Source organism: Vulpes lagopus, chromosome 1, assembly GCF_018345385.1.
Source record: "Vulpes lagopus strain Blue_001 chromosome 1, ASM1834538v1, whole genome shotgun sequence".
Classification (NCBI taxonomy): domain Eukaryota; kingdom Metazoa; phylum Chordata; class Mammalia; order Carnivora; family Canidae; genus Vulpes; species Vulpes lagopus.
Window position 1 is genome coordinate 29,221,156 of NC_054824.1, and position 15,018 is coordinate 29,236,173.

Sequence of the window (15,018 nt, forward strand, 5' to 3'; positions counted from 1 at the left end):
TTTCTCCCTTAATTATAAGATTCCTTTTATTTGTTTAAGGAAATAATTTTCATGAATTTGATAAAAACAGAAGTGAATTAAACTGATTTGGAAAAAAAAATTTTTAAAGAATTTATTTATTAATGAGAGACACATACACACACAGAGAGAGGCAGAGACACAGGCAGAGGGAGAAGCAGGCTCCATGCAGGGAGACCGACATGGGACTTGATCCTGGGTCTCCAGGATCAGGCTAAACCACTGAGCCAACCAGACTGCCTGGAAATTTTTTTTTAAAAGATTTTATTTATTTATTCATGAGAGACACACAGAGAGGCAGAGATATAGGCGGAGGGAAACCTGATGCGGGACTCGATTTCAGGACCTTGGGATTATGACCTAATCCAAAGGGGAGATGCTCAATCACTGAGCCACCCAAGCATCCCTGAAAAAAAAATTTTAAACATTCATGATATTTTGGCAAGTATGAAGTAAATTAAAACTACTTTTTTTTTTTTTTTTCTGTCAGAGGTCTCTTTATTAGTATCCATGATCGAGGACATGTTGCTTCAGTTCTTAACGCATGGCCAGAAGATGTCATCAAGGTAAGTCATCTAAGTTTTTCTAGTATGGCAAATCTGTTCTTTTTCCTATTCTATAACATATTGATAATTTTCATGTTACCAGATAGCATTTGGTGTGGAGATATTGCAGTTCAAAGCCAACGGCTATGAAAGAATTCTTGAGATGTTTATGCTGAAAGGTGGTTTTATTAAAACACAGGGACAGGATCCATGAGCAGAAAGGACTGCCCTGGGATTGTGAGGAGCAATTGATTATATACTACTATGGTGTTGGAGGAGGTGAAGATTGGAAGTTTCCAAAAGGATTTTCATATACTAAAGAAGACTCACAGTATCTTGGAGGCCTGGCTAAGGTTGCTTTTTTCTCTAGCAAGGCATTAACATTAAGATTGGGAGTTGTTGGAGGAATGTCACACTCTGCCTGCCTCAACTATTTGTTATTGGGCTGCAGATTGTAAGGAAATTTAATTTTTTTTAAAGGAAATTTAATTTTATCTACATTTCCTTTTTGCCTTTGTTCTCTGCATCAGCATTTACTCGCTTTTCTAGTGAATGTCACCTAATTTATATTTCTTTGATGTTTGCATACTGGCTTAATTTTATTTTGGTACCATTTAGAGACTGAGTTTCTCTACTATTTCTATATAATTTCTCAATATTTCCTTGCCCATTGTAAATGATGATAAATGTTGAATAAATGTTGAAATTACCCTGAATTTCTTTAAGCAAAATCCCTTTTCACATTTGTTGGGTTTAATCATCCACTAAGAATACATAAGTAGACAAAAAAATCTATTAATTCACTTCCTATATCATTGTGACCTGAAGTAGTTCATCTGACTCTCTTCTCTCAGTGACCTAATGAGAGTAAAATAAGAATAGTATTGAATGTTTAGTAGTTTTCTGTGTGAGAAACTACCTGGATTGACTCTTGTAATTATCATGATAATTCAATGAGGAAAGGAAGGCGAGGTGGCTACACAGCAGTGCATGGTGGTGGTGGGAACTGAACACAGGCCACAGAGCCCTTACTACTCTTAGACATGGTGCTGCTCCAATGCCTTTCTTGTCTAAGGAAGGTAAGATATACTTGTCCCTTCCTGTGCTCTTTTTTCTTCTTCTTCTTTCTTTCTTTCTTTTTTTTTTTTTTTTTTTAACTTTCTCTTAAGTGCCAGGCAACATTGTGCTATGTCTTAAGAGTAAGATTGAATGAACTGATGCCTTTTAGGGGTACAGTGGCACTTCAGCTGTGACTTCTGAAACATCACTCCATTTCTTTCTTTTTTTTTTTTTCTTGGAGTTCAATTTGCCAACATATAGCATAACACCCAGGGCTCATCCCATCAAGTGCCCCCCTCAGTACCCGTCACCCAGTCACCCTTACCCCCTGCCCACCTCCCTTTTCACCACCCCTTGTTCTTTTCCCAGAGTTAGGAGTCTCTCATGTTCTGTCTCCCTTTCTGATATTTCCCACTCATTTTTTCTCCTTTCCCCTTTATTCCCTTTCACTATTTTTTATATTCCCCAAATGAATGAGACCATATAATGTTTGTCCTTCTCTGATTGACTTACTTCACTCAGCATAATATCCTCCAGTTCCATCCACGTCGAAGCAAATGGTGGGTATTTGTCATTTCTAATGGCTGAGTAATATTCCATTGTATACATAAACCACATCTTCTTTATCCATTCATCTTTTGATGGACACCAAGGCTCGTTCCACAGTTTGGCTATTGTGGACATTGCTGCTATAAACATCGGGGTGCACGTGTCCTGGCGTTTCACTGCATCTGTATCTTTGGGGTGAATCCCCAGCAGTGCAATTGCTGGGTCGTAGGGCAGGTCTATTTTTAACCCTTTGAGGAACATCCACACAGTTTTCCAGAGTGGCTGCAACAGTTCACATTCCCACCAACAGTGCAAGAGGGTTCAGTTCCCCTTTCTCCACATCCTCTCCAACATTTGTTGTTTCCTGCCTTATTAATTTTCCCCATTCTCACTGGTGTGAGGTGGTATCTCATTGTGGTTTTGATTTGTATTTCCCTGATGGCAAGTGATGTGGAGGATTTTCTCATGTGCTTGTTGGCCATGTCTATGTCTTCCTCTGCATCATTCCTTTTCTTGTGAGCTAGAATGACTAGTATTGATTCACTCTGCTCTCTAAGGCTTATGCCAGGCAAATTTAGAAGGCAAAATGTTTTTCATGACTTCTAGTCTTCCCAGTTTTTTCGCTTTTCTTCCCAAAGTTGCTTCCTTAGCTTTTATCCTACTAGGTAGACTGCAGTATCCTTGGATCCAGTCCTCAGAAACTCCCCAAAGTGTTAATTCTGTGAAGCATAAAATGTCTAAGAAGGATGCTTACATTTTAGTTGGAATCTAGAAAGGATTTTAAGAATGAGTTCATATAGGAAATAGTTCTAAGGTACAGAGGACTAATTCATACCCACATAATCATAACAGTTAGGCAATACAGTTACCTTGCTTTGTGTTCTTCCTACTAGTTCATCTCTGAGCATTTATTTTCATTAGTAGCCTACTTTTATTTTTTCAACTCTTAATATTGGGCCCTCACTGATATTCCTGATCCTAACTGATATAGGAAAAGATGTTAGTGTTTGAAGCCTATATATGGCCAAGAAATAATTCTTTTTTTTTTTTTAAGATTTTATTTATTTATTCCTGAGAGACACACAGAGAGAGGCAAAGACATAGGCAGAGGGAGAAGCAGGCTTTCTGCATGGATCCTGATGCGGGACTCTATCCCAGGACCCCAGGATCATGACCTGAGCCAAAGGCAGATGCTCAATCACTGAGACACCTAGGTGTCCCCAAGAAAGAATTCTTGAGACATCTTTGATGCAAAAAGGTGATTTTGTTAAAGCACGAGAACAGGACCTGTGGGCAGAAAGAGCTGCCCCCAGATGATGAGGAGTCGCCCATTATATATTTTAAGTTGGGAGGGGGTTAGGGATAGCATAAGTCTCTCTTGGAAGCCATGAGGGGGCTAGCTATTGTTGGGGAAAAGGTCATTTATTACAGCCTAATAAAACCTTAGTCAGTGAGACCCTTCAGGTGGATATTGGTGGGTTTTATACTTGTGGGATGATTGTCAACACATATCTTGGGGGGTTTAGAGAGAAAGGAAATTTTTAAAGGATTTTTATATGTTAAGGTAGACTTACAGGGTTGGGCTAAAATTGCCCTTTGCCCTTAGCAAAGTATTAATATCGAGGCAGTTGAATTCCTAGATCAAGATCACTCTGAGTATTTCAAGGACTTATCAGTGGGCTGTAAGTAATAAGGAAATTTAATAATTTTTCTTCTGCCTTTGTTTCCCACATCACTAACTATACTTTTAGTATTATTTTAAAAGCCTAGCATAATATCTGGCACAGAATAGGCACTTAAATGGCAGCTCTTTATTGTAATAGAATATTGAAGAAAGCACACATGAAACAAAGACAATCAATTATTAGACAATATATAATTAAACTGGTATAAATTATTAATGCCATATTCATTTAGAGGAGACTATCATTTAGAAAAGGTAAAATAGTTAAGAAATTTTTGTACCAAAGTTGGCATTTAAATTTAGCCTTTGATAACTGGAAAGGGAAGAAGATTTTATTCTAAAAAGGGGACAGATGAATTTAAGTATCCAGTACAGGAAGAGAATGGAGTGTTTTTGTGCAGAAAGTGAATTACTTGGCTGGCCTAAAGCTAAGTGTTAATATGGAAATGTAGTGGGCTTAAGATTGCTTAAGTAAGAGGTGATCAAATTATTATGTTAGGTCTTAAAATTCAGAGGGATTTAGACTTGAAATGGTAGTATGTCATATTTATAGATAGGAGTAACTTTCTATAAGTAATATTGAGGAAGACTCATCAGGCAACAAAGTGGCAAGAGGTGTGCATTCAGGTCCTAGAAAAGGAAAAGAAGGAGTGAAAACAGGATACATGGTAAGGGTGTCTGTGTGTGTTCAGGAGAACCCCTGTATACTCATGCAGAGTTACTTACTAGTCAGCTAATGCCTAGGTATTAATTGACACAGTAGAATGAAGATGAAATTTCTGAAATGCAGACATCATTGAGAGAATTATGGTTGTTTACTGAGATCATCCTGCTTTGTAACTTCATTATTGTGTGGAAGACATCCAAATGCTTTATTTTTCCTTAAGTGGGAGGTAAAGTAGGTAAAAACAAAAGCCAAGGGAATGTCAATTTAATGATAAGCTGTGTAGGTGGCACATTTTTGTTTTCCAGAGGATTCCTTCACTATTAGAATTTTGTTTTCCAGAGGATTCCTTCACTATTAGAATCTATAATGTTGAGATGTTTGTGAATTAGTGTTTTGTAACAAGGCATAAGCAGATAAAATAGCAAATGTCTCAAAAACAGTTTAAACATTACTCATGGGCACCTGGGTGGCCTCAGTCATTTGAGCATCTGACTCTTGATTTATGCTCAGGTCATGATTTTGGGGTCCTGAGATCAAGCCCCATGTTGGGCTCCTTGCTGGGCATGGAACCTGCTTGGAATTCTCTCTCTGCCCCTTCTCACCCATGCATGCTCCTCCCCCAAAATAAATAAGTAAATCTTTTTTAAAAGTTACTTAAATGACTACCACCTATATAAAAGCCCATGGCAATATTTATATAACAAAACTAATAGCTCAGGATGAAAGGAGGGCTTAGAAAATAAAACTCAGGAAGAAGTGAATTAAAGTAACATTTTTCCTTTACATACAAGACATAGATTTAGTATAACTTAGATGTGCTATCAAAAATAAGTGAAAATTACTGTTACTTTCAACCCCTTTTTCAAAAATGTTGAAACAGATGAAAATCGCAAGTAGCGACTCCCTGGGTCTAAATATCTTTAATGAACCTGGAAAGCATTGTATAAATTATTATCCAGATCATACCTAAGCTATACAACAATGTTCTCTTTATAAAATATCTTTTAAAAATATTTTTAAAATAAATGCAGGCCAACTAAACTTTACCTGTATGTAAAGTAATGTATAAAAGTATGCATTACCAGCAATAGATAAAAGTACTTCTGTTTGTGATAACGTGATAAATAGAACAATGTCAAATATGTAATTGGAGTATTTGGACTTTGAAAATTTGATTTTAATTTAAAAAACAAAATTACATTTTTCTGTGGTATTTATCTTATCTTCAGAGCTGACTAAACCAGTGCTATCAAGTTGTCATCTTCAAAATAACATAATCTATTGACCCTTTGCAATTAAACATGGAAAATTTGACAAAGGTCGGCTTTATGGGGTATGCAAAAATAATTTTCACCTGCTTTTCAGGTGTATTTATTTTAAGGCAGTTCTTTAAGAGCTGCATAATATAAGTGAACAGAAAATTAAAAAGATCTGAAAAGTATATTTTAAAATATGTTTTCCACTGTGGTGTAGGGGAAAAACATTGTATTAGGAGTTAACATACCCAGTTTCTGATTCTTTGGTATTAACCAGGTAAATCACCTTAGACAGATGATTTCAGTTCTGTGATCTTCAGTTTCCTAATCTATAAAACAAAATAGATGAGTTCATCTAATATACTCTTAATTCCTCTTCTATAATACCATGACCATGTATAATACTCTTGATGGTAGTATCAGTAGTTATAATTTGTTGAAAATTTGTAATGTACCTGGTACTATGTATGGTAAATACTTTGTATATCATGTTCCTGTTTTATTGAATCACAGATTTATGCAACTAACTAACTAACTAACTAACTAACTAACTAACTAACTAACGTTTATCCATTGTTTACTATGTGCCAAATGCTATGCATGGTGTTGCTGTACAGTAGCAGAATAAAATAGAGTTGGTTCCTATTTTTATGTAGCGCCTCTGCAAAGTACCTTTATTATTCCTGTTTTACAAATAAGAAACAGAAGATTTAATTCATCCGTTTATTTAAGTTCAAATGACTGACATTTTCCCAAGGGTCAATTGAAACAAGTGTAGGAGTTGAAAGAGAACCTAACAAATTGTGTTTCACAAGTTTGGTTTTGCTTAAATTCATATAATGGCCATGAATCACAGAATAAGGATGTTAGATGCATTAATTTCATACAGATATCAAATAAAATAGAAATAAAATCTCCTCATGATTAAAATGTATGTCTCATAGATACTCAAGGTTATTGGAAAGAAACTAAACAAAATTCATTAACTCTAGTGGAAGGTTTTCAGGTAAGAGAAGTAGCAAACTGTACTCAGCATATTTCAAAAATGGCAGAACAGTATCCAGTGGCTAGAGGAGTTAAAGAGGATGGATCAACATTGCCGTGAAAATAGGAGAATGGTGCCAAGATGCATAAACTAAACATCAGAGCGTTGGGGGGCTACATAGCAATCATGCATTATTTACCTAGGGCTCTCCCAAAATTATGCTCAAAGTGGATGGGATTGGTATCAAAGCTGCTCTGCATTTCACTTTAGTTACCACTTTGAGCTCCTGTTTCCCTGTACTCTTCCCATTTGCCACAAAGTTATTCTGATCTTTATGTGTTATACCCTCTCTTCTTCACTAACCAAAGTAATCATTTATATGTATTTTTAAAAAATGGTTTAAAAATATGTACCAACTTTATTTCTTGTCTCCACTCTTCCACACTTAAGATCATATGAAATCTCTTAGACATATATATTAAATTTTGGTTTTCGACAGCTTAGTATTTCATTACAGGAGTATTAACTTCAGAAGGCAGAGACAAGGAATTGTGCCCCTGGATTTCTAAACATCTATTAATGGCTACTTTTTCTATCTCTTTTAGGCTATTGTGGTGACTGATGGAGAGCGTATTCTTGGCTTGGGAGATCTTGGCTGTAATGGAATGGGCATCCCTGTGGGCAAGTTGGCGCTGTATACAGCCTGCGGAGGGATGAATCCCCAGGAATGTCTGCCTGTTATTCTGGATGTGGGAACAGAAAATGAGGTAAACAATTTAAGTCTGTAAGACAGTCTGGACACCTTAAAAACAGCACCAATTCTTGTCTTTTGAGGTTTTTTTCAGGAACTTCATAACATTCACTTCTTTTTGTCTGGTTCTCCCTCTCTCCTCAAACTCATCCCCCAAGAACTATAAGAAAATTATTCTTTCTCTTTTGCTCTTTTCTTCTCCTTCTCAATAATGTGACTAATCTTTTACCAGCTTGTTTATTAGTGTTTTATCCTTTGAGGAACACTCACACCATCATTCTATAGAGTATATGTTTTACTTTAGGAGATCATGGTTTCTTTTTTAAAATTATTGTTTTCGTACTAATTAGGAACTAATCCCAAAGGCCTTACTAAGTTTAATCAGTATGAAATCTTGTTCTAGAAGTCTGTTTTAAACCTGTGGTAGATGACTTGGAATTTTATTTATTTATTTAAAGTTTTATTTTAGAGAGAGAGATTGTGTTCAGGTGAGCAGTGGTGAGGGACAGAGGGGAAGGGAGACAAGCAGACTCTCCACTGAGTGGAGAGCCTCATGGCCGACTCTACCCCAGGACTCTGAAATTATGACCTGAGCCAAAATCGAGAGTTGGATGCCTGACTAAGCCACCCAGGTGCCTCTGATGATTTGGAATTTAGTGTTTCTCATTCCTGTATCAATATTTTAGAATCCTAAGGTTGTATATCAGTACATATTTTTGCTCATCCTTTATTGCTAATATTTAGGTTCAGTTATTGTGATAGATACTAGAAATTAAAGGTAGAACGTATACAGTTTTTATAGTTGTTTTCTTCCCTACTAAGGCAATTAACCCATTGATAGTATAATATTAACTTGAACAGGTTTTATATTCATTAATAGAGAAAATTATAATATCTAACTTCCTATGTATGCGAGTGCTCATTTAACCTTTATAAAGGGAACATTTTGATAATAGCATGCTGCTTATCTGATATATTCTTTTTCAATACTAATAGAAATGACTTAGAAATGATCAAACCTGACATCTTTGAACAATCATCCTAAAATTACGTATGCATATTGAACATTAAGATTTTCTCTTTATTTTTTTCATATATTTTAAAAACATTCTTCTGTGATAAATTACAATAACATCAGGTATAGTTTAAAATTACAAAATCTGGATGTGCTCAGTCCATTAAACATCTTCCTTTGGCTCAGGTCAGATCCTGGAGTCCCAGGATCCAGACCCACATCAGGCTCCCTGCTAGTGGGGAATCTGTTTCTCCCTTTCCCTCTGCCCCTCCTCCTGCTTGTGTTCTCTTGCTTACTCACTCTCTCTCAAATAAATAAAACCTTTAGCATTACCAAATCTGTAGAACATCTTAAGAATTCTAGGGAGAGGTGAAGAGGAGTCAGGAGTGATGGGAAAGGCATGCAAAAATGTAAGAATTCAGTTTTAAATTTTGGCTTTTGCTTGTTTTTAAAAGATTTTATTTATTTATTTTTAATGGAGTCTCCGTACCCAGCAGGGGCTCAAATCCACAACCCTGATATCGAGAGTCACCTGCTCCTATGACTAAGCCAACTGGGAACCCCAAACTTGGGTCTTTTATTGAGATGTTGTCGATGTAATGTGGACATAGAGAAAGTTACATACTAATGATGAAACTATAACACTGGGTATTTTGCACTGATAGATTGTATTTAGTTATAGGAGATACTTTATTTCACGAAAAGAGGTCTTAAAATTGTCAAATTGGCTAGTTGTCTTGAGTTTTCTCACATTATCTGATAGTATTCTTTTACTCTTTTTGCATGCAGGGCTTTTACATTTATTCCATTTCTGTCCTGTATTCTACCTCCTCAGCCTATAGAATCCATATCCATTGATCCTTCGTCAAATTTCTTACTTTGCCTTGTTGTAAATCTTGCTTTCTTTTGCCCTTCTCTCATTAAACATGCCTGCTGCTTACTACATTTGAAAGGTATTCAAGTTACTAAATTAGAAAATAATCTGATAATTTACATTATCTTGTTATTGAAATGCTATGTGTTATTTCTAGAGGTTTTTGCTTATTGCCAGTGGACTTTTGGAGATACTAGGGAAAAAAATGAATAGTGGAATTTTAACTCTTTGACAGGTCACTTTTTAGCTTGAGAGACCTTTTCAAAACTCTTAAGATTCCATTATAGATTTAATTGAATTAGATAAATATTGAGCACCTACTATCTGTTAAGGCCTAAGCAAAACCTAGGTGATAATGGAGTTAATAATTTAAGATCTTGCCAGCAAGATGTTCTGAATCAAGAAAAAGAGGTACATATGTAATTAGTTTCAAAATATATTAAATGCTTTGATACGGACATTCGGCAAACCATTAAGGGACAATTAGCAAACCACTTCTCTGCCATTTACAATATATTATTAGTCTCTATATTACTGTTATCTGCTTATAACTCCCATTTTTCTATAAGTCACATTTAGCAATGGTGAAACTGTATATTAATATCTGAGCAGCTAGAGTTCCTATTTTAAAAAGAGTAAATTATTTGTTTCTTTTAAAAAGATTACTTCGTTTTGTGTAGAGTTAGCCAAACTACAAAGTCCTTGCAACTGTCTTCACTTCTGAGACCAACTGTGTGTTTGGTAGGAGATTCCCCAAAGCTAACTCTCAGGCTTGATAATTCCCTAAAAAGATGCACAGATCCCAATGAAACTATTATAATCACAGTTATGGTAGATTAAAATCAGCCAAAGCAAGAGATGTGTAGGGGGGAGAGTCTCAGAGGGTTCCAAGTGTGAAGCTTCTATTTCCCTCTTTGTAGAGACAGGGCAAGTTACCTATGGTGTTAATATATGAGGTTGATCTGTACCCCCACTGCTCAGAGTTTCTATTGGAGCTCCATTACCTAGACATGATTGATTGATTGATTGCCCACATGAACCCAGGTACCAGTTTGATTACATTTGAATCAAAGTCCCTCAATCCAGGTCACATGGTTAGTTTTTCTGGCATGGCTAGCCTACACCTTGTGACAATTAGTTGGGGCTCCTAGGCTTTTAGATAAAATAGTGAGGTTCTATCCAAAATGGTTGAATGCTTATGAACCATGTCACCAGATTTATGCAAGCAATAGAGAGAATTAGAAGAGACAAGCCTACAAAAGGGAAAATAGGTCTAAATTTTAATGTTAAATTAATTAGAATTCAGTAGAATTTGACTTAATTTAGTAGAATTATGAACTAATTCAGTAGAATTAAGTTAAATCAAATAGAATTCAGTTCTAAATTTATACAAGATTATGAATTTGATCATTCAAACTTTTAAAAAAAATTTTATTTATTTATTCATGATAGACATAGAGAGAGAGAGGCAGAGACACAGGCAGAGGGAGAAGCAGGCTCCACACCAGGAGCCCGACGTGGGACTTGATCCCGGGACTCTTAAGATCGTGCCCTGGGCCAAAGGCAGGCGCCAAACCGCTGAGCCACCCAGGGATCCCCTGATCATTCAAACTTTTAAGGAAAAGTAGCTCCTATACATTATAAAATGTTCTAGAGCATATTAAAATTACAGCTTCCCATTCCGTTTTTTTTTAAAATTTTTTTTAATTTTTATTTATTTATGATAGTCACAGAGAGAGAGAGAGAGAGAGAGAGAAAGGCAGAGACACAGGCAGAGGGAGAAGCAGGCTCCATGCACCGGGAGCCCGACGTGGGATTCGATCCCGGGTCTCCAGGATCGCGCCCTGGGCCAAAGGCAGGCGCTAAACCGCTGCGCCACCCAGGGATCCCTTCCCATTCCGTTTTATGAAAACATAACCTTGATATCCAAACCTGGTAAAAAAAAGATAGCATATAATAAGAAACTGCTAATTTGTCTCATGTTTACCCATGTTCCTACCTTTACCACTTTCTAGGTGTGTAATCTTGAAAAAGTTACTTACCTCTTCTGTGCTTTAATTTCCTCATGTAAAATGAGTACCTATCTTACATAGTTGTCATAATTTAATGCTCTTATAGAGTATTCATGATTGTGATTGGCATTTTGTAAGCACTTAGTAAACTTTAGCTTATATGAATGTAGATGTAGATATTTATGAATGTAGATGTAGAAGCAAAAATTCTTCATAAAATATTGGCAAACTGAACCTTGCAGGATACTTTTTTTATATAAATTTATTTTTTATTGGTGTTCAATTTGCCAACATATAGAATAACACCCAGTGCTCATACCATCAAGTGCCCACCTCAGTGCCTGTCACCCAGTCACCCCCCCCCCCCACCTCCCCTTCCACCATCCCTAGTTCGTTTCCCGGAGTTAGGAGTTTTTCATTTTCTGTCTCCCTTTCTGATATTTCCCACTCATTTTTTCTCCTTTCCCCTTTATTCCCTTTCACTATTTTTTATATTCCCCAAATGAATGAGACCATATAATGTTTGTCCTTCTCCGATTGACTTATTTCACTCAGCATAATACCCTCCAGTTCCATCCACGTCGAAACAAATGGTGGGTATTTGTCGTTTCTAATGGCTGAGTAATATTTCATTGTATACATAAACCACATTTTCTTTATTCACTCATCTTTTGATGGACACCAAGGCTCGTTCCACAGTTTGGCTATTGTGGACATTGCTGCTAGAAACATCAGGGTGCACGTGTCCTGGCGTTTCACTGCATCTGTATCTTTGGGGTAAATCCCCAGCAGTGCAATTGCTGGGTCGTAGGGCAGATCTATTTTTAACTCTTTGAGGAACCTCCACACAGTTTTCCAGAGTGGCTGCAATAGTTCACATTCCCACCAACAGTGCAAGAGGGTTCCCTTTTCTCCACATCCTCTCCAACATTTGTGGTTTCCTGTGTTGTTAATTTTCCCCATTCTCACTGGTGTGAGGTGGTATCTCATTGTGGTTTTGATTTGTATTTCCCTGATGGCAAGTGATGTGGAGCATTTCCTCATGTGCTTGTTGGCCATGTATATGTCTTCCTCTGAGAGTTCTTTTCATGTCTTTTGCCCATTTCATGATTGGATTGTTTGTTTCTTGGCTGTTGAGTTTAGCCAGATACTTTTAATATCAAAAACTATTCAAACTATTAGCAACTTCATAATTAATGGTGATAGATGCATTCTTTTATTTTTAATTTTAATTTTTAATTTTAATAAAAAAGATTTACTTATTTTAGTAGAGACTGCTCAAATGGTGGGGGGAGGGGCAGAGCAGAAGAGAGAGAGTCTGTAAGCAGACTCCATATTGAGTGCAGAGCCTGAAATGGGACTCGATCCCATGACTTTGGTATCGTGACCTGAGCCGAAACCAAGAGTCAGATGTTTGTGCCACCTGGGTGCCCCTTAGAGACTTTCTTTTAAAGAGTTATCAAGACACTTGTTATCAGTATTCTCTTTGATTGTTCAGAAAGTGCTAGCCTTTGTAATAAGACAAGAAAAACAAATGGGATAGTTGACTGATTTGAAACGACCCAGTTATCATTATTTATAGGTAATAGGTTTATTGATGAAACCCAAGAAAATCAAGTAACAATTATCATGACCAAATTAGAGCCCTCAGTAAGGTGACTGCTTGCAAAATAAATATTAAAATTTCAAAAGTTTTCCTAAGTATTTGTAATAACTAACAAAAATTGTTTCATTTGCAAAATAGCAAGAATAGTTTATTCTGCTGATGTTATGTGGTATTCAAATTTTCTAACAAGGAAATAGTGACATTTGATTTAGTTCATCAGAAGAATGATTTTTTTTACAAGTATACATCTGCCTTGTCTTTTCCAAAAACTAATAGAGGTATGCTGTATTTATAAAGCAGAATATATTTTTGTCATTTCCTTAACTTTTGGGACAGACAAATCAACTGTAGTCTATAAACAATAAAGTACTTATATATCAGGAAGAATAGAAGCCATTTAGATTCTAGATTAACTTTTCTGTTGCTTAAAATAAAAATGCTCCAACACATGACTTTGTTCTTCTCTTGTGAGCTATTGGAATTCAAAATACGTTATAACGTTCTAGCTTATAAGCAATCTAACCTGAATTTTATGTTTATAGCTCTTAAATAATACCTAAAGGAGAATAGAAAAATATTTAGAGTGAGATGTGTTATTAACTCTTAATCTTATTTAATTCATTCTGACACTTTATTCTTTTTATTTTGTATTGCCGCTTTACTAAAAAGACAAAATTTAATTCACTAGAATATGACTGAATATAAAATGTAATGAAGTTTATATGTTGCTGATTTATGTTTTACTTTCATATGTGGAAAACTGCTTTTAGTAAAAACATTCCATGGTAAAAACTTTTCCCCCTATGGTAAAACTTTTAAAATCATCTCTTTGTGAATCTCTGTCCAATTTTACATTTTATGGTAAAAATATAAAAACAAATTGATAACACCACTTATTTTCTTATCCAGAATACTCCAGCAAAGCTTAATGAGAACTAGATCCCATTTTTATAAATTATAAACACTTTGCTCTTTCATTATAAATTCATATATTGAATAGTAATGGAAATAGGAAAGAAATTAAGAGCCAATTGATAGGACATTCTTCACTTGATGTAAGATCACACTTGCCTGACTTCCTTCATCTCAACATCTTTCACTAAGAGGAGGTTTAGAGGACAAAGACACTGGTTGAGTGTCTGACTGGCTCAGTCAATAGAGCATGTGACTCTTGATCTTAGGGCTGTAAGTTCAAGTCCCAAGTTGAGTGTAGAGATTACTTAAAAATAAAATCTTAAAAAATAAAAAAGCCAAAGATGATGAAACTGAGCCATAAAATGGTTGGCTAAAAAAAATATTCTTATTCTTTAGGTAATAAAGCAAAGCATTCATTTAGGTAGGATGTTTGTGTTTCCTTCATATTTTTCATCTGTTATGTCACAGGTCACACATTCGTTTTTTAGATTTAAAAAAATCTTTTTAAAGATTTTATTTATTTATTCATGAGAGACACACAGAGAGAGGCAGAGACATAGGCAGAGGGAGAAGCAGGCTCCTGTGGGGAGCCTGATGCGGAACTCGATCCCAGGACCCTGGGATCACCATCTGAGCCAAAGGCAGATGCTCAACTGCTGAACCACTCAGGCATCCCCAGTTCACATTTTCTTTATGTTAATTGTGAAACTGTAGCTATATACAATTTACTTCTGTTACCTTAATTTTTTTCAGTTGTCTTTTCAGAACATACCATACTCAGTTTTCTTTATAAGCCATTGCAAAACCTTCAAACTAATTATATTTATTATTTGTTGGTTGTTCTTTTATAAGTGACAAATATCAAAGTTTGCTATTTGATTAAAAACATGAGTAGATATTCCTTGTGTTCCCTACATACCGATCTAGGTTTTATTAGGTCTTAAAGACTGCTTTCATGTATTACATGGTATATTAGTTTTCTGGGGCTGCCATAACAGTACTATATAGATTTGGGTGGTGCACCAAGAGAAATCTATTTTCTCACTGTTCTGGAGGCTAGATTTCTAAGATCAGGGTGTCAA

General features: G+C 35.8%; 1 protein-coding gene across 1 annotated transcript in view; it reads left to right on the top strand.

Annotated features, from left to right (window-relative positions):
* ME1 (malic enzyme 1) overlaps positions 1 to 15,018 on the top strand; it is a 196,219-nt gene that overhangs the window by 80,343 nt on the left and 100,858 nt on the right. The window contains exons 4-5 of the mRNA XM_041752514.1: positions 509 to 584; positions 7,369 to 7,530. Coding sequence (XP_041608448.1) covers positions 509 to 584; positions 7,369 to 7,530 — 238 coding nt within the window. The remainder of the gene's footprint in view (positions 1 to 508; positions 585 to 7,368; positions 7,531 to 15,018) is intronic.